The sequence below is a fragment of the Dicentrarchus labrax genome, unplaced genomic scaffold (genome assembly GCF_905237075.1).
Source record: "Dicentrarchus labrax unplaced genomic scaffold, dlabrax2021, whole genome shotgun sequence".
In the NCBI taxonomy this organism is placed as follows: domain Eukaryota; kingdom Metazoa; phylum Chordata; class Actinopteri; family Moronidae; genus Dicentrarchus; species Dicentrarchus labrax.
The window spans coordinates 6638484-6666020 of record NW_026136702.1 but is presented as its reverse complement, the minus strand read 5'-3'; the positions used below and the strand labels follow the sequence as shown (position 1 = coordinate 6666020).

The window sequence follows — 27537 nt, the reverse complement described above, 5'->3', positions numbered from 1 at the left end:
TAGCTTAACAGAAACAGCTCCGAGCTCCTGTGCTGATAGATGCTTGGTGGGACGCCTGTTAATAGGATTTTTGGTCTAGTAGCAAACATTACTGCTCATTTTGATTCTGACACAAATAAGTTACATCCTGATTTGAATTTACAGACACACTCACACAAAAGCATTTCATACATTTTTAGGCCCAGTCCCAGAATCCCAGCGGCAGGACCAGAGCAACGTCTCTGGTCTTGGTCACTACTGAGGTCTGAGCCCCCAGGCCTCATTCATCACAGCTGCTTCTGTCTGGAGCTCTGGATCATAGCAGTGCTTTTTTCTGCAGACTCTGCATTTTAAGTTGCCCACGAGGAGGGGAGGCGATGATGGACGCACCAGTCAGGGCAACTGCGGCAAACACACTGCGAGTCATCCACTCAGGGTGAGTCTCCCTGACAGCACCACTCTGACACAGAAACTCTGACGAACACATAGTGCCCATCTGGCTGTAGTCAGCGTCACAGAGAGCAGTGCCAGAGGGGCCAGTCACACTGCTATCCCGAGACTGATATATGTGCACTACTGGTATTGTTCCTGCTAGAGAAAAGATTGGCTTGGCAAAAGACTGTCAAATAAATATCGAGGTGTAATTCCATCTCGTACAGCTACCTTTAAAAGAACTCCTTGCCATAAATTCTTTGCAGGGGCAGATATGTCCAAGAATATCCCATTATACTCCTGAATGTGAGGCTACCTTGTCCCTAAACCATACACACTGGTTGTGGGTGATAGGTAAACATAACAAGATGATGTATTGTGTTGGACAGTAATTCTAGTTCCTCGCTATCTCCCCTGGGGCAAATGGGAAGTCTCAGCCTCACTGCTGTGACTCACCCAAGGCCATTTTAACACCTCGACACCTTGGCCTGATGAGACAAACCATGCATGATAATTACGTGTGACTCAACAAGCTGCAGGGACACTGTTAAGTAAGCACGGCCCTTCTGCATGCATGTTGGTGCATCTATGTTGACGTGTCTGTCATCACTCAATTCCCATTTGGCTGGCCACTGACTTCTTTGACCCCTGAAATAGGCATAGCAATGACAAACTGGGTGGCACTGGTATTAATAAAGTATAAAAAAAGGCAGCGTTTGAATCAAATTATTAGTCTAATGCATTAGATGTGATCACACAGGCTCTTCAGTGATGAGGAAATCATCTCCCATAAGACTCCACACTGATAATTACAATAACATTAACCTTTGCCTTGTTAATTTAGGGCCTCATAGCAATTCATCTCAGGTCAGAGACCTCTTAGAACATTTCTTCACACTAGTTTTGCAGGGTGGTGAATAAACTGATGTAGTGTAGACAGAAATCAAGCTGTAACAAGCACACAGTGTTTCTTTAAAATGAATAAATGAAGAGCGTTGTATTTGCTGCCTGCTGGAGCGTATATTCTTGTTACCGTGTCAACTGCGGATGAGTGCACGTGCCTGTGTCATAACCCCGACTGTGGCCCAAAAATGGGACACGCAAAAGCAGACAAAAAAGTTATTTATTGTAGTAAAGAAAATAAAGTGAGTGGTTAATGTGGCTCTGTGTCTATAATGTAGTGTAAAGTATTGTGAAGTAAAAAATTTAACAAAAGCCAAGCAAAAGCAACAGGGGCTGCAAGCACTGGCAGGGAAGAGAAAGCGCTGTGGCTGTCCATTACAATCAGCTCCTCTAGCATCTTAAAGACAACATAGCTAAATACAGTAACTGACGCAGCTCTCTCTCTCTCTCTCTCTCTCTCTCTCTCTCTCTCTCTCTCTCTCTCTCTCTCTCTCTCTCTCCCCCCCTCTCTCTCTCTCTCTCTCTCTCTCTCTCCCCCCCCTCTCTCTCTCTCTCTCTCTCTCTCTCTCTCTCTCTCTCTCTCTCTCTCTCTCTCTCACACACACACCGAAGCAGACTAGGCAGGGGTCTTGACTGAGGACAGGTTTCAAACCAACACTATAATTAGAATACCACAATGGCAAGGAAAATTACTCATTAATCCATTCATGTCTCACACTTAATGACTGACTTTTCTGCACTCATGTTGTGCTGTTTGGATGCTTCTAATGATGTGTGCATTGTGAGCAGACAGAACTTGATATGAGGGCCACACACACACACACACACACACACACACACACACACACACACACACACACACACACACACACACACACACACACACACACACACCTACCTACACGCACAAACTGCCTCCTGCACCTTCTCTCCTGCCACATACTCAATCTCAAATGTGCTGCAATAACAGGTACCAAAAATTAATATGGATACAGCAGACAGTAAACACTTGATAAGGCAGACACACAAATAAAAATAGAAGAGATGCCCGCACACATTCACCCCCACACTAGGGAAGATACAGATCACACAATAAACTCTCATATTCAGGTAACACAGCGACTATATTGGACTGTGAACACTGGAGAGGTCTCAATGGTTCCAGGTTTCTGTTCCCTAGACTACATTATTAGACCAGGAGCAGGAAAATCAATTACTTTTCTCCAAATTACAAGATTAGTTTTTGCATAAAAATATGAAACTATCAAATTAAAGTTTTAAAATATCATAAGTATCCTCCTAACTTTTCTATGTGAATGCTGTACGGTCTGCATAGTTAAATACTGCTTTAAACGTCAATATATTGGTCGCTTCTTAAGGTGTAATGTAACTTAAAAGGCACATGCTCTCGTGAGAAAAATGCACTGAAATGGAGCTGGTGTTTCAAGGCTGGCACATAAAGCATGGTGCAAGTGTCTTAATATCCATTAGGCAAGCTGAAAATCCTCGGTGTGCAACGGTGGGAAAAAGATGCACTTGTCAAAATAATCAATCACATTTGGGATTGACATAACTGCATGATTTGGCACGGTGGGTTATTACTTGCCAATCACACTTGGCTGCTCGGTGGGTTCTGCTCATTCTTCAGTGCACAGCACAATCTTAAATCTCTGAACCAATGATATGAGCTCAGGCACATACACAGGCAAGTTCATTTTGTGTCTTCTAAGAAACCAAAATCATCTTCACGTCTGTTCATACATGCACCTGCTGTATTTGAGCCCTTACATATTAGTATTTAAAAGATGGCTGAAGCTGATATTGCAGCTCCTTTTGCTTTTTTTCCAGTGACAGTTTAAAAGCTTTAAGTATTTAAGTATTTATTTTAAAGTATTGTTTAGGTTGGTAATTGTGCATTTAAGTCTCTTCAATTTGTTATATGTTACAATTGACAAATTTAATCCACAACTTTTTGTCAATACAGTTCAACTTGGGTTGATGAGGTAAAATCACTGTCATTACCGGAAGAAGGAAAGGTACAAAAACACACTTAACACTAATAATATTTACCATTATGGTGATGTGGGATGATGAACAGGTAAATCCCTAGAAACACCTAGAAAATTACTGACAGAATGTTTAAATGAACACCACTTAGCATGGAAATGGTGAAGAAAAATAGAACATTAGCATAAAAAAGTGATCACATTAACATTTGCAATTTACATTAAGTCTTAATCAGCACTATGATTGTTTGATCTCTTGACAATAAGGTAAAATGGGCTTTGAGTGCACGTGTGTGTATGTAGGCATGTGTATGTTTTGTTACTTCGTATTTGCAACAAAAATTAAAAAATTATACATCCTTGGAAGGTAAGACTTGATATGCATATAGCACAATATGCCCTCTGACTTTCCCTGATTTGCATCTAGATAGCTTTAATTATGAATAAAAGTCAAGTTACCCGATTGGATGGGATAGTGGAGAATCGATTGGGAAGCGTGAATAATGACAAAAGGCACAGCACCACGTCTTATCACAGTTCGAAAACCATATCAATTTCAATATGTGACACAGCAAATAACCACTCTGTTGCAGCACATGCTGGAACACTGTATGCACCATTTTTTTTAAACATATGCAGCAATTTAATGCCCTTGTCGAATGCAGATGATCAGGGATAATTTCTAAATCTAAAAATAAATTCTCCGATGTAATGTGGTGGCAAGTCATTTTACTCAAGAGGAAAAGAGGTGTTCATGTGGAACAGTGACTATGAGTTGGCACTATACCTTAGAAAGTGAGAAGAAAAAAATCTGGGTTACTCCTTAGACCTATCCACTCACTTTTGAGTGACTTAAAATGTTTTTTAATGCATTTTTGCAAACAAGAACAAGTTTTGTTGCCCTGGAATGTAAATTTAGTAATTAAACATACATTTTTAAGTTCCTTGTTGCTGCAGAACATATTAAACTATCACTACAAAGTATTGTAGTTCACTGGGCGTGGCTTTATGACGTCACACCTGCGACATGGTTTGGCTCCGTCCTCCACGTGTCTTCAAATCCCACCGAGAGAGTTTCGGAAGCGGAGCGTATTCAGAACGTTGGCCTTTTTCCTTGATATTAGTGCTTCTATTATGGGTAAGTAGGATACGTAGTGAAAGGGTTTCTCTGTTTTTAACTGTGTTTATTGTTGTTATTTTATGCTTTTTTCATGTAGCATGAAATTCGATCCGGAGTCTGCACTGGGTAATTTATTTTGAAAATTGATCAGATTCTCTATGCTGTTTCTGTCTCTGACTTCCTGCCAGTGCAATCTGCTCTGTGCTGCTTGACGCAGGTGGGTTGCGGCTTCTGTCAAAAATAGACCAGCCGCGTATTCTCCGTAGAGCAGAGCAGAGAGACGCTTCTGGGACACACTGCGGTGCTTCTGGTGGAATCACAAGAATTGTCTAGAACGGGTGTGTTCAGTTCAGGGATGTGGTGCAGCCGGAGTGCGCCACGGCCGAAAAATAAACAGGAAGTGAATCACAATTTCTCTTGACAGCCATGGCCAGAATTTCTTAATTACAAGCATATTGATTGATTGATTGATCAGCTATTCATAGTTTAGTTTATTAACTTAAAATAAAATGGAACAAGGTACTTGTCCACTACTTAATTTTGGTCTAGTTCAGTTTACACTCATACCAAAAGTAAACACACACACACACACACACACACACACACACACACACACACACACACACAAACACAAAATTAAAGGCAGCTTTAGTAGAAGAGCAGCCATAAATGAATATGTTATAAGGGCTGCATAGTGTGCACACATGCATATACACACTTGGTTATTAAAATAGCTGCAGAAAGTTCATGAGGTGAGAGCACTTGCTTTGAGTCATCCCACAGACTGCTTTATCTTTTCCTGTGTGACCTGAATAAAACACAGCCTTTATTTTCATAAAACACTCCTTAATTACTGAGCCCTGAATCCAAAAAAGAGCGGCTGTGTGTCCTAGCTTGTGCTGGCAAGACAGTGTGCATCATCTCAAGCCTTTTGAAGTTTGCTGTACTTATCTATTAAAATCAGAGGAGGGAATCAAACATGTTGAATGCACATCCAAACCACAACATGCAACAAAGAAAATTCACACACACACACAGGCTGTCTGCGGAGACAGGAGTATGAATAAAACAAAGATTGTATTTAGCTTTTCACTGCAGGCAGTAAGGCTGAAGTGTGCTGACCGACCCTGCAGCACAGAGCTCAAGATCAGAACAGGAGATCAGACCGTGCACAGAGGTGGGGAAGCAGAAAATGACTAGTACAGTAAACAGACAGAGGGTGGAGTCTTTGATGTCATCACTAAACATAAAACCCAAAATTGAGCACTTTGTAACCATATAAACAAATTGCCTACATCATCAACATTTACAATACAGTACTCATTTGAGTTCATAAATCAAACACTTTCTCTTGACAAATAGCAACAGCAGCTACTCTTTTCCATTTCTGTCCATCAGACCTGTTATTTACCTCTGGTCTGTTCATGTTGGACACACTAAACTATGGTTATACAGTTAGAAGCAGGCTAGCACTTAAGACTAAGTTTAGATGGACTTCACAACAGTTATGTCTTATTCACTCATAGAAATGATTAACCAATCCCTCTCTGACAATCTTTCAGTAACAACATTATAATGACTGACGCCATGCCTACTCTCACAGTCAGAGAAACTCTTTAGAGTTTTCCTAGCAGAGTATTTATGTTTCTGTCCTGGCTGCAGGCTTTTTGACCTCCCAAAAACCACATTGGGCATTTTGTGAGCAATTTTTGTCCGTGTCTAACTGGGCTGTAGCATCATCACGAGGGCCTGATTGTACTTTGATTGTTTCCAGCCCACTTCATGAGCGTATGGAGTGCCTGCCAGTCCTGGTGGACTGAATCAGGACATAATGGGTTCATTAAAAATCGCCAAGACTGCTGGCATTGGGAGGAATGATTAGTGAGATAAGCAGGGGATATGAGCTTAATGGAACAAGAGGTGGCTCACCAAGATTAAAAGCCTTTTCCACATCGCTGCCATTTTCCCTCCAATTCAGCAAATCACTTAATTGAAATTCTTTTAATTTTCTTTTTAATTTTCTTCTCAAACCCCTCCTGGAATTGCAACCCCAAGATGAATGGTAGACTGAGGTATGACTGAGAGACGAATTCAGTGTGTCATCTTAGAGCCATTTTTGACACGGTTATTAGTGGACTTTGTTAAAAAAAAAAAAAAGAAAAAATGTTTTGCCTGAAATATTACACTTTGATACTTAAATCAGGCAATACTTAATGGATCTACAAAATAGAATCATACCTTGTGACTGTAAAATACTCTGATGCAGCAAATTAAAGACAAATGTCCCATGCTGATCCGGAGAACCAAATTAACTACTAAATTCAAGGGGCCCAGACTGAAACATTAGTCCCCACTTATTGCAGACTCAAAATAAGCCATAAAATCTCTATATTAAACATGTCAAGAACCTGCTAAGAGCCAGATTTCATGGTGACAGAAACACGGAAATTGGAGGTTGGCTGCTGCCAGTCAAATATGAGTGTGAGGGCTTTGTAGTGTGATACCCTGTCAAGTGCTGTGCAGTCTCTGTGGTTTGTAGCATGGGCCTTCAGAGAAGCTGCACAGAGGATGAGAGACATAAATAAGTCTACTCTGTCAGAAGAAACCACAAAGCTGTCAGATGATGCAATCCTCTTAGGCCTACAATACAAGGCCCAGCATGCACCCAGAAAAAAATGATTATTTGTATGACTCCAAATGACGCTACGCTAGCTTGAACCAATTTAGAATCGACTCCTATTGCAAATGGAGATAGATAAAAGACATATAATGTAATGCAGGGGTATTCTGCTATACATTACATAAACCATAAACAAGCAGAGGCGCACAAACAGGCAAATACACACGCATGCACTGTGCGTGCAGGCGCAGGTCATACTTAACATACTTAACCTCGAAAGATGTCTTTGTTAGCTACATTGAGAAATCATCTCCCTGCTAAAGCCAGACCTTGAGCTGCCACTGAGCACTCTGTCAGCAGCATGTTTAGACAATGGCACGTCTGAAGCCTCAGTGATGATGTGACAGGCTGAACTTGGTTATGGTCCAACCCCTGGCTGGTTGATGAAGGGAGAGAGGATGAATGGGGTCTTATCAGGTTGTGTTGAGAGAACTGAAATGGCAAAAAAGCTCAAAGCCTTCCAAAGATCTCTCCCAATCTGTCTGTCAGATGAGGATAAAAAGTGCCTATGTTGAAGCTACGCAGTGCTCATACTTTAATGTCATTCAGTTTGCCTTGACAGCGGCAGACAAAAAGTGGGTAATTATTTTGCATTGTACTTCTTTAAACAAGGGTTGTGTAAATTGTTTCTCTACAGTCTGGAGCCAGTGTTACGTAAACAGCTTGCAATGAAAACATCTGAGGATACTAGACGCAAAGAGGATGTGTCACAGACGGAGAGAAGAACTCTTAAAAACAGTGTTTGGAGAGTGAAGCTCAAGTGTACTCTGTGTATTCTGAAGGTCATGGCTCAGACAGTCTGTCTGTCATCATTACATCCCTTCTTGTTTTATGGTATACAGGACAGCATTTCAGACCAAGAGCTTGGCTGTGAGCGTGAGAGCCTAGCTGACAGCATATTTAATAATTGTTATGCTTTGAACTACAGCTCAGGCTGCATTCAGTCTCCCTGCCAGAAGCCAGACTAAACTAAAGCTCATGAAGTATTTCGCAAGTTTGCATTAAGAAGGCATTAGACCACGATGCTCACAATCAACAGCGCAGGTGTTGACAAGGATCTTCACTACATTGGGCATATGGCAGATTACACTTCTCTACATTGATATCACTCTATGATAACTCCTGGTATTACTGTATCAGCATAGCAGCTTGACAATAGGTTTTTACCTGCTGTCTATGGGTACAACAGCCACTAATGAATTAATCATTTCAATTCTCAGTATCAGTATGATTATCAGTATATCCAAGATAACTCATTATCCCATTTGGCAGTCCATTTATTTTAACCGCCTTTGTTCGTCATGATGAACCTGCTTTATCTAAAGCTTGTTATTCTCGTCCTGCAGTGCAGCACAATCAGTCCAACAATTTACAGCAAAACAATGATCACAGAGTATGTAATTTTCTACCTTACCCCTCTGACTACTCTTCAAAAATGGTGTAAAGAGGTATTATTTATAGTCATGATCATAATTAAACATAAAATCACAATGCACAGTAGATACAAAGTGTCTTCTGGAACTCTGATGGGATGTATCTAAATGAATACACATTCAAGCATCATTAAAAGCTTCCCCAATGCAATTAATAGAATATATTTTCTTCAAAGACTGCCATTTTCACAAAGGTTGTGATTTCTAATATTTAAAATGCCTTTTTATTCTCTTTAATGCAGCTGAGGGGAATTAATCTCATTTACATTTCATTTTTTGTGACACAGTTGGATAAAAAAATATGTGCCATCTTGCATTACTTGAATTTCCCTCGGGATAAATAAAGTATCTATCTATCTATCTATCTATCTATCTATCTATCTATCTATCTATCTATCTATCTATCTATCGCCCCTGACAATAAGGAAAATTCATTCGACATTCAACTAACAACATACATTTTCCGGGTTTTGCAAGTAAGGATAAACTCTGAAAACTCTAGCATGAAAGTGCTGAAAACTCCCATAGCTAGACAGACATGTGAGATAATCAATAGTTCCCATTGGAGAACGAATGTCTGCAATATAACCTCATTCTTTGAGAAAATCCTGTCTGCTCAGTTTGAGGTTTGCCCTCTTCAGATGAGAAAGCAGAATTACTGTGCATCAAAGGCAGAAAATCGTACCAGATTTGCCAGAATTCTTTGGCTCTGTATTCTTCAGATTAGATTTGATGTCCATCAAAGCTTTTATGAAAAACTCTATCTGTGGTGTTCACATTACACAGTGAGAGTGCTTTTTATCCCATAACTGTGAATAAATCTAATCTGATGACTTCATGAAGGGGTACATTTTCATTTCAGAACTCAGGAGAGACTGTTAACAGTGATTAAAAAATAAGCACAAATCCCATTGATTTGCTTCAGTTGAGAAAACAAGCTGGTAACGGACGTCAGCTTTAAAGATTGTCCAAGCTTAAAAAGGGATATTTTCTGTCTTCATTGTGTAGTTTCTGCAAGCCACAGCCTCTGATAAGTACACAGTTTTTATACACTTTACTCAAACCACACTCCACTCAGGCCAACCTTTTGCTTAGCCAAGACGAAGTCACAAAAGCAGAAGACAAGTAAAACTTGATAGCAACACTGCTTTAGCTATGCTGGTTGAGCAGGGACAGACTCTTGTGTACTGTCAAAGTTCAGCACATTAATAGTAATTCAGTGCTCCAGGCGAGGAGAACACAGGAGCATACTAGGGACCACTCTACTGGACGACGGCTTCTTAACAGCCTCTACTGAATAAAAAAATAGGAAACACAGAGAATACAGAGGGATAGGAGAGGCTGGGTGTGTCAAATGCTCTCTTTAATATGTCTGGGGTAAGGAGGAAGAAACCTTTGTCAGCCTATTAAATGAGAAAGAGTAATTTAGGCAGTTACAGATCGAAGAACCTTGAGGCCTGCACTGCAGTCTGCCTGTAATGAGAAAGCAGGTAAGTGTACAGGATTTATGTAGACTTGTTTATCGATTTGAAATTGAAATACGGTTTATTACCCCATTCAGATATTTCACACTGAAATATAGGCTTAAAAATAAATAGGTAACATAGGTAGGGCTCACGGTTCCTTAGAAAAAATGAAGGGAGCAGCTCCACACTCTTCAATACATTACTGACATAGTAATGCCCAAATTCGGTTAGGGTTCACACTGATTAAGGTCCAGAGAGGGAAACCCAGCAATATGGAATCCACCAGTGCAAACAACTGAAATAAACAGCATTACAGAGGAGCAGAGAGGCAATATCAGAGATTGCCCTGAGAGAGTGTAATGGAAAAGGACTTGTTCTGTCACAGCCTCTCATGGTGATAGAATGCCACATGCTCCCTTCTGACAGTGTGATATTGGCTTGGCACGAGCTTGATGAATGTATCAGCCATAAGTCAGACAAACCCCTGCCCTTCCTGGAACAGCACCTTCTAAGATGTTTATGCCGGGGTATAGAGACAGACATTGTGTAATAGGAATGGGACCATTGTCTGAAATAGGTTTATGGAAAGCGGGCGGGCCCAATTCCAATGCCAGCTATTATTTCAAATGGAATGTTATTACTCTTTGAGGTTAGATGCATTGCTGCTTGGAAAATAAGACGGGCATTTGGCTGGGGTGACTTTGCAGAACCCCTCGAGAGAATAGTTCATAACTTCCTGGTGCCTGGTCGTGGCAGAAGGTGAAGGGAAAGAGAGAAGGAGAGGATGGACAATGAGTGGATGAGAGGATGAGTGGTGACCTTTCCCCTGGGCAGGTGATGACCCATCCCAGACCACCTGGCTTCCTGCCAGGGTCAAGCAATTAATGCTGCCCTCCTTTGATTACTTCAGACAGCCTGGGGATACAGCAGGCCAGCAGATAGTGTCCGGTCCAGGAATGTTGCACAAGCCAAAGAGGAGACAGCTCTGACGAAGGTTCAAGCTTGGGTCACATTGTTAACATACACAGCCGCTATAAACATCAGAAAAAGTAAGCTGCTTTGCTTAATTATTTTTGCATTTGCATACTAATGCGGCGTAAACACACTCGGTTGTCTCTAGGCTTTGTCATTCCCGCCTACAGCTTCACCAACCTGAGCTCTGTACAGTTAATATTACAATTCACAAAGATGAAAAGGGTCGAAAAACTTTTCATCCAGCAGGTGATAGCATGAGTCAGGCTGTAAGGACGTGGCTTTCTTTTCTTCATTGACTAAGAAGACACAAGGTTAGACAAAGAGAATAGTGAGTAGAAGTGTTATACACTAAAGTGTCTGCTATCCAAATTCTAGCCTTACAGCCTTCACACAGCGAGTGCCTCCTGTTTTATCCATCACCCTCCTCTACCACGTAGTTGACCTCAGTGCCCATCCTTATCTCCCAAGCCCTGTTGAGTTACAACATGTACCAATCCTACTGCGGTAGCCTTGCTGGCTGTGTCCCACAGAGACAGACGCCCTTGTCAATCAGCACTGTGAAGATCATTCGTCAGTAAAGGTAACAGTCGAACAATGACATAATTTAAAGGCTTGCTAGACATAGGGGAGAAAAGGCGATGGCTGCAAAAAGAATCTTGCTTATATCTGGCCATAATCATACCTGGTAATGACACACACTGGCCCACCGCTTTAAACATCTCTTTTTCTACAGCTCAACAGAAAGCTCAATTCAAAAAGGCAAACTGCATGGGGGATTAGCTCTTCAGAACTCAGCATGACTTGAACTGAACCACCGCTTCAACCTTTAACACAACTTTGAAGAGCATTTACACCCTTTTATGGTTCACCGAATCAATTGAGCATCAGTTGAAATATGAGCATCTTCATTTCATCTTGAATAGCTTTCAGTATACTGCTGGTTTGTACAAAGACAATGTTTGATAGCTTATGAATAGAATTTCAAGGGAAAGGCAAGACGTCACTAAGAGCATACGTACGATTTTTGTGTGTTGGTAATTCTGGCTACTTTTTTAAATCCATGCAGAAATAAAAACTGACAGGGACATGTGCGACATGACATATGCAAACACTAGAGCCTCTTTCACCCATCTAACTGTGGCAACCCTTACTTCTGAATACAACCTTGGGCAAAAAAAATGCCCTGATCAAGTAATTTATGCTTCGAAATAAAACATTGACTTTCAAATGCACCACCGCCTGAAGCCAGGCTTTGAGGCTGATTTGATCCCCCTTTGAGATGGTGAGAGATACGGCCCATTCCCCCTAATCACATGCCAGAGACCGTGCAATCACACAGCAACAGCTAAAGTAATCACCGCGGTGGTCTCCACCCCTCCTCCCTGAACCGAGCCTCAACCCTTCAGCATCGGTAGCACTGGAAAGTCCTGCATATGTGCTCCACATACAGAAACAGACACACTCTAGCCTGTAGCCAAATATTCACACTGTAAGCAAGTTTGTTGATGGGGTGGCTGATAATGACCAACTGTGAATGGTGCAAGAAGCTGCCACTGCATGAGTACTGACCTCATGCAGCTACAAATATTTGAACAGGAAGGTCAAGCATTTTGTTGCTGCTTAGGTAATGATACAGTACATTGCTCTGTACAGTATGCTGCCCAAATGGTGGATGCAACCAATCTTGTGTTTTATTTTTTAAACATTTCCTCCTGTTACTTTTTGTCAAATTAAACTTCTAGATAATTAAAATGCTAGGACTTCTACCTCTCATTCCTTTTGCCCGTGCCAGACAGAACTTTTGTTTGTGGGAAGTAAAACACTGGCCAGGAGAAGACAAGAAGAAATAATGAGAATCTGATGACTGTAAAAAGTTACCTTGCAGCAAACTATTTAATTAACAAGCTTGACCATTTTTTTTTTTGTGGTCACTTAGCTGTACATTAAATGAACAGGTCATTTGGTAATTATGTTGTTCGCTTACGGAATGAATGCAAGGTAAACACTTGTGTCTTCCCATAATTTGCATATTAAGAACTTGCCCTGCTAAAGGCCATAGCCTTTTCAGGGCTTTACAGTTGCCCAATAAAATGTAACTACTCTATGTACCAACATTTGCAGTTTACTGTAACTTCTTAAATTTCAAGTTGTATAACTGTATACACTAACTCCACAAACCACTGTATACACTTTTCTTTAGCTGTACCTTTCAATACACAGTTCATTACACAGGCAACGCTAACCAAGGTTATTTGTGTGTCACTGACTTTATGGCTTAATATCAGCACAGTGAGAGGACATGAGTGGTCATAATGTTTCATCCACTATCTGTTTCTGCAGGACATAGATAGACAATATAATTAATGGCTGTAATGACCATTCTCGTGTCAATACAGCAGAGCTTTTGTGTGTGTGTGTTGTTTGAACTTGCGGCAGTCTTAAAGTTAGCTTACCGGGTCATGTACCATACTTACAAGAGCATACAGTAAACACACACATACATACACACATACACACACAACACCTCCACAGTAAAGGTCTCCATGCTTCAGCATGGGGTACTGCAGTGTAAAATTGTGTTCAAATGGAGTGAATGAGCTAGTTGGAGTTTGATGAGTCTCCTGTCCTCTTCTGAACCAATAGCTCGACCCACTCTTGCGTTATCACGGTGTGCCAGCCTACCGCTATCTGTGCTACACTAAATCAATTAGCATGTCATTAAGATAGCTTGTTCCAGCACAGTAAGCATGGAGGTGGGACTACAGTATCTGCAAGAACGGAGAGAGCTGAACTCAGAGGGCATCATATCTCAGTGTTCATGTGTTAGAGTGAAGTGGGCTGTATTTATTGGTGGACTGGAGTACAAGAACAAGATATCAGTCCCGAAGAACTAAACATAAGATCTTTCTCACCACAAAACAAAGCAGTTTTACTTTGTCTCAAACAAGAAACAATGATCTGTATTACCCATATAGAGAAATTATGCATACCTGATATTTTTTATAGTGCTTGTTACTTTTTAGTTGGCTCTCTAATCCTTAATAACAGCCATAGTGATTACAATGAAAGCTTTATTTCAGTACTCTAAACTTGTTATCACAAACAGCTTTTCAATTATTTACTTATTTCTGAGAGGGAGAGATAGATGTAAGTTTTATTTATTCCTTCACTAATTCTTGTCATTGTAAGTAGGGACAGAGCATTACCAGAATATTCAATTCAGACTAAAAGTCACCTTATATCAGAGAATAAGGTGATCACTCTGCAATTACCAGGAGTCAAGCAACACCTTGGTCTTTGGACAAGATAGAGAGATGATAGGCTTAATCCCCATTCGTGCAGAGAGGATTTCTCTCTGAAGGCAAGGGCTCAATCAAAGCATTCAGATAAACACTGAAAATACTGTAGCATTTGCTGCTCATGATAAACTTTTTTTTTTTATCTTTGACAGCACGAGCGCTTAATCAAAACTGCTTTTCCCTCTGCAGATAACAAAGTGTGAAAAGTAAAACATTTAAGGAATAACTTTCACTAGTGTCAATTCAGAAATTGGATCCATATCATCTTAAATCTATTTAAACACTAAAACTAGTAGTATTTAACGACACCAACCTGAGGTCAGGGGAATCAAAGAGCACACATCATATTATCCAGAGTGAGCCAGATAATAAAATCCTCAGATCATAAAAGCCATAAAATCCCCATTCTACTGCCTTGGGCCAAATGGCTGCCACTAATGTATTAGACTACATGGCATGCATTAACGCTGGTGCCAGAAAAGTAATTCTCTGACAGAGAAAACTAATAAGGCATTCACACACTCTCTCTAAAGGATTTCTATAGCCAAATCTCCAAGTGTTTGACAGAGAGACTGAAGAGAGAATACAGCTCTTTCAGGTCGAAATGTGCGTTTCCATCCACACGAGACAGTACAGTATGTGGATGCAGAGTCGAGTGTTTAGTCATGCTCTCAGCTCCTGATCAGGCCATATCTCCCTGATGCTCTCAGTCACAGCAAACGATTCAAAGAGGCTAGACACTGACTTCAAAAGCCCAGTGCTGGCTTTGAACACCATGCCAGTTGCACAAACCATCAGCGGCACATCAGCATCCTCGAGGCATGCGCTGAACAAATTTCTGCCTCTCTCGGCTGCAGATGCGACACTTGGCAAAGTCTTTTCACTGGATACTACACAATAAAAGCACCATGAAGGGGTAATGCAGCAACAGAGAGCTAAAGTACCGCCCCACTTAGTGTTAGCTTCTGTTCCAGTAGCTTTCAGTTCTCAAAGTGAAGGGCTTCTTTTTATCAACCAGGCTGAAGTTACTGAGGTTTTCAGTCCATACTCTAATCTAAATGGGTCTACTACTGTGTGTAACATTTACAAATTTTTTAGACAAAGATAAACCACTGACTTTTGTGAGATTTTTCTTTATTTTATTGAACCTTGACAAAACAGGAAGGGAAAAGGAAATATATAAATGTACATTAGAAAAACAGTAGCACTACTAATAATAAACTAATTTAAAAGGAAGGAAGAAGCTTCAATAGACTGAACAACAGGCAGAGTTACATGATTTATCTCTAAAACATATATGTTCACTGTTAGTCCCTCAAAGTGAAATAATAAGTTAATTAATCAACTATTCTGATAACAGATTAATCCCTTTTATTTTTTCTCGCTTCTCAAATGTGAATATCTTTCTGTTTTTCTTTGTCTTGTTTTTTGGGGGGACTTTTGCCTATATTGACGGACAGCTCAAGACAGACAAGGAAGGGGGGAGAGTTAGAGGATGACATGCAGCAAAGGGCAATAGGTAAAACTGCAGCTGCAGCAAGGACTCAGCCTTGTGCATGGGGTGCCAGTTTTGCCAAGAACATACACTAGATGAAATAGTTTCTACTGATCCTTTCACTATGCAACATCCCTCAGTCTGAAAATCAGTCTTTGGGCCTTCTCAGTGCCCATGTAGTCCAAGTTCTGGTCCCAGATTTTGTAAAAATAAGACAGCTCTGTCCTTGAGAGCTGGGGAAAATGCCTCAATTGAAAAAGTATGAATAGCTTGTTACATTTTGCAGCCATTGATTCAAGTAAAGTGTTTAAGTTGCAATACAATCGAAATATGCAGTAAATCAAATACATTTATAATAAAGTTGAATCAAGCACAAGTCTTAGGCCCCAGCTGATAGGAGGATTTATATATTATGTCTAAATATATAAAATAAGATAAATATATAAATGTTAGAACCTCAGACCTCAGATATGAAGACATGAGGGCTGTTTGCGTACATACTAACAAAATACCAAAATAACTTTTATTTTGGTTATAATCAGGAGGTGCTCAACTACTTAGACTAGAAGAAAACATTTTAACATGCATTATCATGTTACATCCTTTTAGAAATACTCTTGAAAGAAACCTTCTAAAGAAAATACACTGTCTGGATGAGGCTAATGGAACAGAAGCTAGCTTGAAAAAGGAATGAGACTGTTCTCTTTGTACTCTCTGAGGTAATTCATCATCATTTTAACCACCATGTATGGTGGATGACAAACAAGCGTGGGGAGCACAAACATATGTGGTTTGTCTGCTTTCCATGCCTGTTAAATAAAGCTGGCCATAATACTCAAAAATGTAATTCACATTTTCTAAAAGGTGAACAGCACAATATAGCCTATGATAACGGCAACCATCCATCTTATTCAGCTGAATGACAATGAATGCCACAGTATTGTCATGTTATAGCTCCATCTGCCAAAATCCAGACAGCCTCCTAAACTGATATCCATTCACACAGAAAAACACAATCATACAAAACATACACCATACTGTATTAATCCCTAATAGGCACTTGACATTTGTCACAAATCACTGTTAAGTCTCCAGCCCTGGCTTGAAATGGAATTTATTATCAGGTGTCTTAAATGACAAATGCTACTAAGGTAAACAGATCATTCACAGAAAAGGGGAAAGGGATGTAAACACTTGTTTTGGGAGCGTCATCGGCACAGTGCAGTGCTTCATACGAAAGCCCAAGCCGGAGTGATGTTGAAAGGTGAAATCTCTACACATCAATTTTGTCCTGAGCAGCACAGCGCAGCAGAGCTTATTACAGACTACCGATCTGTCTCAAGTGTTCAGACTGTGTCAGTAATGCTGGGCTGCTGGGCCCTTGAAAAGCTTCATTAAAAAGCTTGGCCATCCAGAGCACATCCGTGGCAGCCAAATAAAGTGTCAGACCACATTTTTCATCTGCAGATTAAACCTATGTAAGCCTGAATTAAACCAAATTAGATCTGAAAATGAGAAATAAACCAAAGCCAGATGAGTGGAGGGGTGTGTGTGCTGAGAGCAGGAGGAAACTGCTCCAATACCATATGGAGAACTGCTTGTGTTGGGTTGTCACTGCCTCTTCGTCTGCAACCCCTTATGCATTTTTGAAGAGATTAGAGCCTTCTGGTCTGTTGTTTACACATACCCACATATTCTATTTCATTTATTCGTGTGGATACAGGGAAGTAGAGGCTGACCTCCCTTATTCTTTCATCTATTGTGATCTAAAGGATCCTTCCTGCACTCAAGTCTCTCTAGATTAAAGGATCTGCTCTTCCTGACCACGGCAAGGCTGTTTATTCTCCCACAATGGAAGTCTAGGTGCTTTTAAGAGTGAATTTCACGCTGGCATTGGGGCCTTTTGTGCGCTGGTGAGTGCATCAGGGCTACAGTGTGCTGGCCTGGGAGATAAACTCACTGCTAATCAATCACAGAGTGTCTTTTTTTTTTATTCTGTCCACTCCCCCCCCGACACACACACACACACACACACACACACACACACAAACACACACACACACACACACACACACACACACACACACACACACACACACACACACACACACACACACACACACACACACAGGATGCACACAACTTCCTTTGCTATTTGATGTAGTGTCCTCAGACCCTCTAGTGTGCACATTTCAATCAGTGGACAATTACAGTCCAGTTGCTGTTGTGTGCCACCAAGATTCACATGTATCTCAACTGGATAACCAGTGGTGGAAGAAGTACTCGTTTCTTTTACTGAAATAAACGTAGCAATGCCACAGTGTATAAATACTCTGTCCTTCATTCCTACTACTGCTTAAGTAAAAGTTCAGACCATCAAATATATATTTAATTACCAACAGTAAAAGTACTCATTATGCAGAATGGCCTGTTTCAGAATAATGCATTATGGGCCTGGTGGGTTGCCTCAGCTGGTGAATTAGAACTGGTGCAACCAGAGGAAGCCAAGAGTTTAATTAAAACATATATGTACTGATGCATTCATGTATACATCACTTTAATGTGGCAGCTGGTAAAGGTAGGGCTCATTTTAATTACGTTATATACTGATGAGTAGCTAGTGAATTTTGCCCTGGGGATCAATAAAGTCTAACCTATATTAATGCATCATGGTTATTTGATTGCTTAATTGATTATGTATTGTTAATCTGAATGTGCAGAGTAAGGAGTTATCAAATAAATGTGGTGGAGTATAAAGCCTGTGTTTGCCTGAAATGTAGAAAGTAGCAGGAAATGAAAATACTCAAGTAAAGTACTGTATTGGTATTGGTAAATTAGTTAATTTCCACTACTACTGTGGGTAACACACATGCACACACATAAACAGTTAGACATACTATCAAGTCAGAGTGTGTCTGTCCGTGGAGGGGGTTGTGGTGATGGGCTGTGGCCTGTACTCAGCCACCCCAGTGTGTAAGATCCTCAGCCAGCCCATTGTACTGAAATTTAGGCACAATAGTGCAGTATCTTCCCCAAAGCAGAGCCCTTATCATGGCCCTGAAATGACTCGTCTCTGTGGACGCCCACAACACAGGATCCTCAGGGCCGTGTGCACAGAGCTGGAGGTGAGCGAGCCGAGCAATCTAGTCCTATTGTTCCACGCATGATAAACTGGGATTCAAACCCTTCATTCATGCTCCATCTCTGGAAAGCTGTGTGCAATCTTTGATATGAGCTACTGTAGCAATGCTGCACTTTCGTGAGCCTTTTGATGGTATAGCACGCAACATCTCATCATGTTGTGGCTGCCTTTGAGGAGAAATTGAGAAAATGAATAAAACAACAATGTGTACAACAACCTGCGTGATACTGCCAAGTACATTCAAGGCTTTTATTCACAATGTATTTCTTGACTGTGGGCTCTATATAAGACGTGCGGTAAACAACTGTCAGCTTATCATTTTCTTATGAGTTGACACAAAGCTTGAAACAGAATGATGTCAGTTATCAATCAGACTGACACTGGGTGTGTTAATCTAGTAAATGCTGTAGTGATAAATTTCATTTCTAAGTATATCAAACAAAGCAGGGGGCATTCATATTTAATGCGCAACAAACTGCTAACACAGCTAACAGGAATGACATCCTTCAGGCATTATGAAATTTCATTTATTCAGACATTTAATTAAATTCTGCTTATATTCTCTATAGTAAAAAATAAGCTTGCATAATTATTTGAAAAAAGGTTGTATATGTATTCTTTTTAAAAATCTGCTTTGGGAGGCAGCCAGACTAAACACCAAGTAATCATAAATGAATTGAAATGGGAGGGAAGACCTCCTGCCCCAGTGCATGTTGTTTCTGTGGTTTGATTGGAAGACTTTCCAATGTAAGGGAAAATCTGCTGTGCTTCTGGGTAAAATGTATCACTTTATTCTCTCTGATCTCGTTAAAAGCTTACTCACTCTTGGTCTAGTTAGAGTTGAGGAACCACGGCTTGTGCTCGTGGAGCTTTGCCAAACACTGTTTAGGGAAGCCTCCATAGACATCTACACCCTCTCTTCATGAATTGTAATATTTTCCACTTGATCTACCCACACCAGAGATAGATATCAGTCAATGCATCACAAAATTGTCCATGTTATGTGCAATAGTGAAGCCTCCATACGGCATGTAGCAACCTGGATGTGGGACAACACAACCACAAAAGTCAGCTTTGCACATTGGCTCGTTATTTACAGTCAGCAATAAGCTATATAAAACCTTATTTACGCCAGAGTGTTGATGGATTCCCCAAGTACATGTTACAGCAATCATCAGGCAGAGAAGAAGTGCCGCAAACATAGCACATTAACTGCAAAGTAATCTGGCAGCTCGGAATCATTTGGCTGCCTGTTCACAACATCCATAACACCAGCTGAGGGATGTTGTAGCACATCAAGCTGTGAGCTTTATAAAACACCTCAATCCACAGTGACAGATATAAACAGTACCACAGTAAACAGAGATGACCCCCGAAGGTTACATCACTCACTGACTCACAAACTGATAAATATTCTGTACAGCCTCCTGACAACTGGACACAATTCTATCATCATGTACTTTTAATGAAAACATATCAAGGTGATAAATATAATTTTTAATTCACATCACATAAAATAACATGCTGTGTGCAAGTAACTCATAAATGTGTGTATTTAAATTAAATGTATATAAAAATTTAATTTGGCCACTTAACAACATGGAGTTTGACCTGGTTATATATATATGGAGGTATTGGGTCAAGCACAAGAAATACATACTTTTAACAGCTTCAGAGTAAAACTCGATAATCAGTTCCAATCTGACGTCAAGGCCAAACAGAAATAAACTTGTAACCTAGCAAATCAGTATTCTTTTCCCTCGCTGTCTGGATAATAAGACATTAATGTGGCTTCTCTGTGGTGAAAATCTTTGCAGTAGCACACAGCTCAATCATCAGAAAAAGTGGCTTTGAAATTAAGATGTCTACATCCATTTTAGTTTCCCACAGGGAAGATGGATATATTATGTATCTTTGTGATGGTCAATTCAAATGATGACAATATTTGCTTCTCATCAATAACTAAAATTGAAGATGATCACCTGTTTGTCAAATTATACAATTCCTTGTGCTTTCAACATGACTGTGTTTATGTATGTTTTCTACTAAATAATTGTACTGGTATGATGGATCAGATCATGAATGACTGAGTATTTGAGTCTTCTGTCCATGAAAGGAATACTTATAAGATATATGATACAAAAATAAAAAATTCAGATGATTTCATCTGGTGTGTTTATGTTTTTCTGGGTTTAATAGCTCTCCCCAGCATAGACCAATTAAAAAGTCAACAGACCATTTAAGCCCTGATTAGTCTCAGACTGGCTTTTAATTTGATATGCATGTAGACCACAAACTAAAGGGCTGATCAAGCGAGGAAGGTGGATAAGATGTCTGTCTGATACAGAGACACATGACAATTAGTGATCTGTGTTTTTGCGTTGGTCTAATCATCTCAATTCACAGTAAATCAACAAAAGCATGAAATATAAAGTGCCGGCACACTTCAGATTGACAGCTATTTTTTAAATATGCATTACCCTGGCATGTCCTACCTTATCAGGATTCTCTTCGATCCAGTTCTTTACTGTATTCAGAGCAATTTCAGCTGCAGGCTCATTGGGAAAGCCTAAAGGAGAGAAAAAAAGCAGTGTCAATACCAGTTGTATCCAGCATGCAGTTGCATGAGGGATACAAAAACAGACAGGCGAACAGACAGACAAACCGATATCTCCACAGGTAACAGCATTTCTCCTAAATCAATGGAAAGCAGCACAAGCTGCTTGTCTCTGGTAGATGAGACCAGCTGTCTGATAAACTGCTGTAGACGTGTGTTACCAGATGCACAGTGATGGGAAAACACATACACTTACAGACATATTTCGGGGGTACAAAGTATAAGTAAAAACTACATATGCATCTGTAATCACACCACAATTGCCACCTCAAGTAGAGCTGATCAGTGTTTTGTCTTTATGCGTGACTTTACATTTAGATGTGTGATCATTAACACCACCCTATTTTATGTTTGCCAGAAAAAACATGTAGAAAAACCTTTGTGGCTAAGAAGCAATTCGGCTAATTACAATATTTATCACAACAGTTGTGCACGCTCAGGAATCCTAAAACTGTGTTAACACAGTGTATTAATTGCAAACACACAGATTGCAATTTTATTATTTTTTAAAAAGGCCAGCTAAGGAAAAACTCTGCCGGATGCTGATCTCAAGATCATTTGCTGCCATTGTAAAGAACTTCCCAAGACCCAACACACACAGAGTCAGCTATTGACTACAAAGGCCCTTGGGCTAGCCTTGCAACAGCTGAAGAGTATATATGCCATTACTAAATGCGCACAACTACTCAGTCACAGAGTAGTGTTCCTGTTGTCTTCATTTCAAAGTAATTATATTTGAGTTTGGTCTTCTGTGCCTTTCACAAAACTTGATTAAAACTTTTCAATCTAAAGCCTTTGTACAAATCCAAGAGCTGGTCTGAGGTTTCCTGTCACAGCCTTAACACTGTATGCCCAATGCAAAGTTAAGACCAAAAGCCAACAAACAAACCATTTTGTCACACAATTTAAAACTAGACACTCTTCCATATTATAACCCCTCACCTCCATAGGGGACCACAGGTTGCAGCAGACACTGTCTTCTTCTAACAACAGAGGTCAAGACCTCAATTTCAAACCACATCAACTGATACAAGGGCCATGCCACAGTTGTAACCTGTTGGTTATTGCATGGGTCACATTCTCAAATATTTTTCTTTTCCGGGGTCATTGTCACAACTATAACATTCTGTGACCTATGAAACAGGCTTACAAGTACTGCAGCAACCTCTACCCTTTAAGTCGGATGTAAAGAAAAATGAAAAGCCACAAAGATCCAGCCTTATATTTCCTGATTTCTCTCATCTTTCACTCGGACCACCTGGTGTCAAAGCCTCTCAATAACTACTCTGTAAATGCTGTAAATCAACTGCCTTGACAGCAGAGATATACTGTATGTAGTATCCCCACCACTCTCACCTTTCTGACTACTGTAGATGTCTCTCTTTCTTTCTGTTTTTCTTCTCCTCCCCCTTCTCAACCTGGCTGACGAGAGTGGCTGAGAGAAGAGGGGCTGAAGTGCTGCTGACCCTTAGTTGAGTCTGTGTTCAAGTCCTTGGTGGAGATGTGAGCTGCATACCGACCAACAGTGACAGCCAGGCTGCTACTATGGCTCTGTTAGGCACTGTCTGCAGACAGTGCATGGCCCCGTTCACAGCTCCTGCCCTTCCGAAGCTGCCCCCAGAGCTGTGTGCTCAGAACCTAATCCAGCATGCCAAATCAGTTTGCAGGTCACCCAACTGTCTCCCAAATACACTTAACCTTTTCACTGATATCACTTTGTCTGGTGATGCTTCCTTTTTGAAATCTGTTTCCACACATATGCAGGTGTACTGACACTCCAACTCACACATCAAGTAACATAGGCAAACAGATGTGAGGAAGACGAGAAAGCTGAGGAAAATAGATCCACGGAGATAGGACCAGCTGTTTAGGAAGAGCACACACAACGGGAGAGGTGTCAGAGAAGTAGGCATATATTAAAAAAATGAAATAAATCAGTAAATAACTATAAGAAGTATGGAGCCACTTTTTCGTTCTCACTATGTCACCTCAAGAGAGATGAAGATTTAATTTAAAGCTGAAAACAGGTCTTAATCATAATATTGGGACATTGTGGTCATTCGTGGTCACCATCAGTGGGTGGATGGCAAAGAGTACATTTAATCTATTCAGTGTGGAGTTTCTACAAATGCTCTATTGATTTGAGAGCTATATGTATTAATCATAGCAGAGCTGAAAAGGAAAGAAAGAGAGGTGAAAAGAGGTGAGCTATAGGACCAGTGAAAAAGATAACAGGAAAGCAGAATGATGTAAACAAACATTAGAAAAAAGATGACAGAAGGAGAGTGAAATGGAAGGCTGGAAAAAGGGGTCATCGCAGCTGGGGGCAGCCCGTCAGAAGAAGTCCACTCGGCAGCAACATCAACGGCCCAAGGTCAACAGCAGCAGTTCGAGTGTATCGGCAGCTCTCTCTCATCATCCGTCTCCTTCACAGTATTTACTACCTTTACCTCTCCTCACCTAAACTCTCTTTGCCTCTTTGTCCCTGTCAGCTTGGCCAAGTATGCTTATATGCTGAAAATCAGATGGCCTCAATCATCACTTTCGTCACCTCTCTTGGCCATGGGAGTCATTGTGGGTAGTACAGTTGACAAAATCCACTTACAGGTGTTAAAAATGGAGTTCAGAAAAGGATTGAGTGAGCCGACGCTTTTATATGCTCAAGTGCACACAAAATGAAAAAGTTCAGTGTTTTACTTTTACACCATCTCCACTCAACACCTCCTTCTCATTCTCTTTTGCTCCATTTGCTGTGTGGAGGGTTCAGTGAAAGCTAATCTGTCAGGAGGTGGAGAGCTGGCGTCAGGCGCAGTGATGGTGGGCCCTCCAGGGTCCCTGCGCTGCTTGGTTCGGCTCGTCTCTCTCCTATGCTGGGAATATGGCCGGCTCAGGGAGATTTGTCTTAGTGAGGCGCACTGATGGGATATGTGCAGCGCAGCGCCGCTGATGAGGACTCAGGTGGTGCAGTGTTATTTCTGCTGAAGGCTCCTCTACTTCATCACCAAGCAGAGCACAGCATCCAGCCAGACAGGGGGAGAGAGACTATGGCACGTGCCATGTGAACAAAGAGTTACGGTGGCACAGTGCACTTACATAACATTTGCATAATACATCCAGTGATGTTGACGGTTAATGGTAGTTATGGGTTCAGTGACCACAACAAATTTGGACCAGAGAGAATGAAGTTAGATAATCACTGAATCTGACCTGAGAAGACTGCAGGGCAGGTCTTTTAAGTTAGTGGTCTTCCAACCATTTCATCTCTTTGACTAATGTTAAGCAACAATTAAAAAGAATGATCAAACTATATGAGAAAGATGACTTGGTTAAATTTCCTTTTAAATGAAAGGTACATTTTCATCCATGTCTCCACGTCAGCCCAGTGTGCTACGCCGAAGGGGAAGATTCATCTTAAAACAGAATTCAAATATTTTATTCCTATGATCTTCAGCATGTAGGACCTTTGTTAACATGAAGAAAAAGAGAGCCCACTCTTATCTCTGATGCAACCAAAAGACAGAGTCTCTGGCCCCTCTCTTAGGCATATGTAAAACACCTTTATGAACACTTCTACAGGACCCTGGGTGACTTCTGAGAATTATGGTTTTATGTATTTTATACAAAAAAAACCCAGATGAAAGCCACTGCTTTGGATGTTAAAGCTCAAAAATACATTTAGTGATTCAGTTCATAATGAAACAGCTCTCAGTTTACATCACAGACAACTCAGTCTTGACTCTGAAAGTTGGAAAGAAAAGTTCATGTTCAAAAATATCCACTGAACTGGAACATAAGGGAAATAATATAAATGTGCACTCTGCCTTAGGGGGAATTTTTGCTTTAAGAACAAGCAAGCCATTGCTCTCTCTTTTGCCAGCATGGCAAGTCTTTCATATCCTAAATTTACAGAGTTAACTTTCACAAGAAACTTGTGTAGCTAAGGTGTTTTTCTCTGGTGAGAAGGAGTGAGAAGTAGCTGCATCACCTGGTAAAGCAGATAGAGGTGAATCAACAAGTTGAACACATGTCTGTGCTATGATACAATCCCATTATTTATTTGCAAATATATGGGTAGGCTGGAGGCACATACTGCAGACCACACCAGTTTTGTTTTTCCTGAGTGAGCTTATAATGTAACAAGGATACCACAACCCGCTGTTATTTTAGGGCTTTATAATTTCTAGTGTTGCTTTTTTCTGAGAACATACTGATTTTTTGTAAGGCTATGTGGCCTAGGTTTGATAAACACATGCTGACTGAATTCTTAAAAAATACAAAGTACAGCTTTTCTTCCCTTGAGGGAAGAATTGTATTGTTGGTCCCACTCTGCTTTACCTCAGTGGTAGCTGGTCAAGTTCACGTCTCAACACTCAACATTCATTTTGATGAGCTGTCTACCTTGAAGCATCATACAGCCTGAGGCTGAGGTACCTGGCACTCGGAAATTCACCACAGGTGTTGAAATGGTGGTAAACATAGGAAAGCTGGTACATAAAAAAACCCCAACAACAACAATAACACAAAATACCAATGTGTATCTGTTTGTGAAAAGTCTTTAAAAAGGTGCTATATGCAAGAATTGGCCACCTGTCGAACTCATAAACCAAACAAATAGAGGGCGGCCTTCAGCAGGGTGAATGCTAACTGCTGCTAACTGTAACAGCCAGTAGCTAGTTAGCTTAGTTAGCCACGGACAACCGGACTGGACTCAGCGGCTTAACAGTGAACATGGCCTGACCGGGACCAAACACAGCCTCTGAGACTGAAGGAGACCAGATTGAAGACAGGGGAAAACAGTGCCGAGGAGATTTACAGTGGCTCTGAGCAGGACTCTGACTGTGGGGATGACGAAGACACAGCGGGTTTCAGGAGGGGACCAGAGAGTGGTGAAGTGGGAAAAGAGCGAGAGGGAGGATTAAGTCAGCGCTGTCGCTTAAAAACATAGTTTTTAAATATTTCTATAAAGAAATGTTTAGCATTTTTCTATCTAAAAAATAAAATAGGGCACAGAGAATCTGACTTCTGCCTCTAAAGACCCCTGTTACAACAGCCAGGATGGGTGGAATCAGCACAAGATAATACAAAGTAGATTAGCTGATTGTGGTTTGGGAGCGGGAGGAAATCATTAAGTGCAGCACAGTTGAGGGCTGCTCTAGTTGAGGGCAGTAGTCCTGTGTGTTCATCTGGAAAGGGAGGGGAGGAAGAGGGTTGTCACCCCATCAGGGCCCAGAGGAGAGGTGAGGTGACCCGGGGTGGAGGACAGAGTACCGCCCCAGGACTCTAGACGCCAAAGCGTGGGTGTCAAATGGCCCGGAGCTCCTCTCTACACTAACACTGGGACACGGCAGGGCTGTGACCATGACCGACTTTGCAGCCCACAGAAGGAGACAGAGACAAAGAGGGATGGGAGGGTGCTGTGTGAGGAAGACAGGCAGAAAAAGAGGTAGGAAGAAAGAGAGCAGCCTCCGTGGCACAACAGATGATGACCTTCCTTGGATACATTCCATATAGGTGATGCCATGCTTTGTCCTACATGCTAAAATTAACAACTGACATTTCACTTTTTAAAAACATTCTGAAGAGTGTATGATATGTAAAAGTTTAATGCTCAACCAAGTTTCTCAAAGGCCTAAATCTATTGTCCTGTGGGTAGGAAGTATTTTTACATTCGGCTTATCATCCATGAAAACGGTAGAGCAAGGCTAGTGTTGAGTACAATGCACACTGTGTGACTCAGTTAAATGAACTACGAAGCTCCTGTTCCCTCTGAGCACACACTCTGCTACCCACTGATACAGCACGTTGCTCCTATGTACCTTGAAATTCCCAACCCAGCTGGGCTAAGCTCCCTGTAGTAAACCCTGGGTTTTAAGAGAAGGGGGAACTCACCCAGGCCATCTCTGGCAAGCTAGCAGCAAGCCATCACTGCCGAGAGATAAGGTGCCATGAATGTCTCCTACCTTCCTAATCCTAGGCAGGGATGAAGAGAG

At 41.0% G+C, this 27537-nt stretch overlaps 1 protein-coding gene and 1 long non-coding RNA gene across 6 annotated transcripts in view; one reads left to right on the top strand and one right to left on the bottom strand.

Annotated features, from left to right (window-relative positions):
• Positions 1–27537, bottom strand: part of macrod2 (mono-ADP ribosylhydrolase 2) — a 397243-nt gene that overhangs the window by 68537 nt on the left and 301169 nt on the right. For all 5 annotated transcript variants that reach the window (XM_051427541.1, XM_051427549.1, XM_051427511.1 and 2 more), the window contains exon 8: positions 21426–21499. In XM_051427541.1, coding sequence (XP_051283501.1) covers positions 21426–21499 — 74 coding nt within the window. The remainder of the gene's footprint in view (positions 1–21425; positions 21500–27537) is intronic.
• The window catches only part of LOC127378621 (uncharacterized), a 281992-nt gene that overhangs the window by 32819 nt on the left and 221636 nt on the right, over positions 1–27537 (top strand). The window lies entirely within an intron of this gene.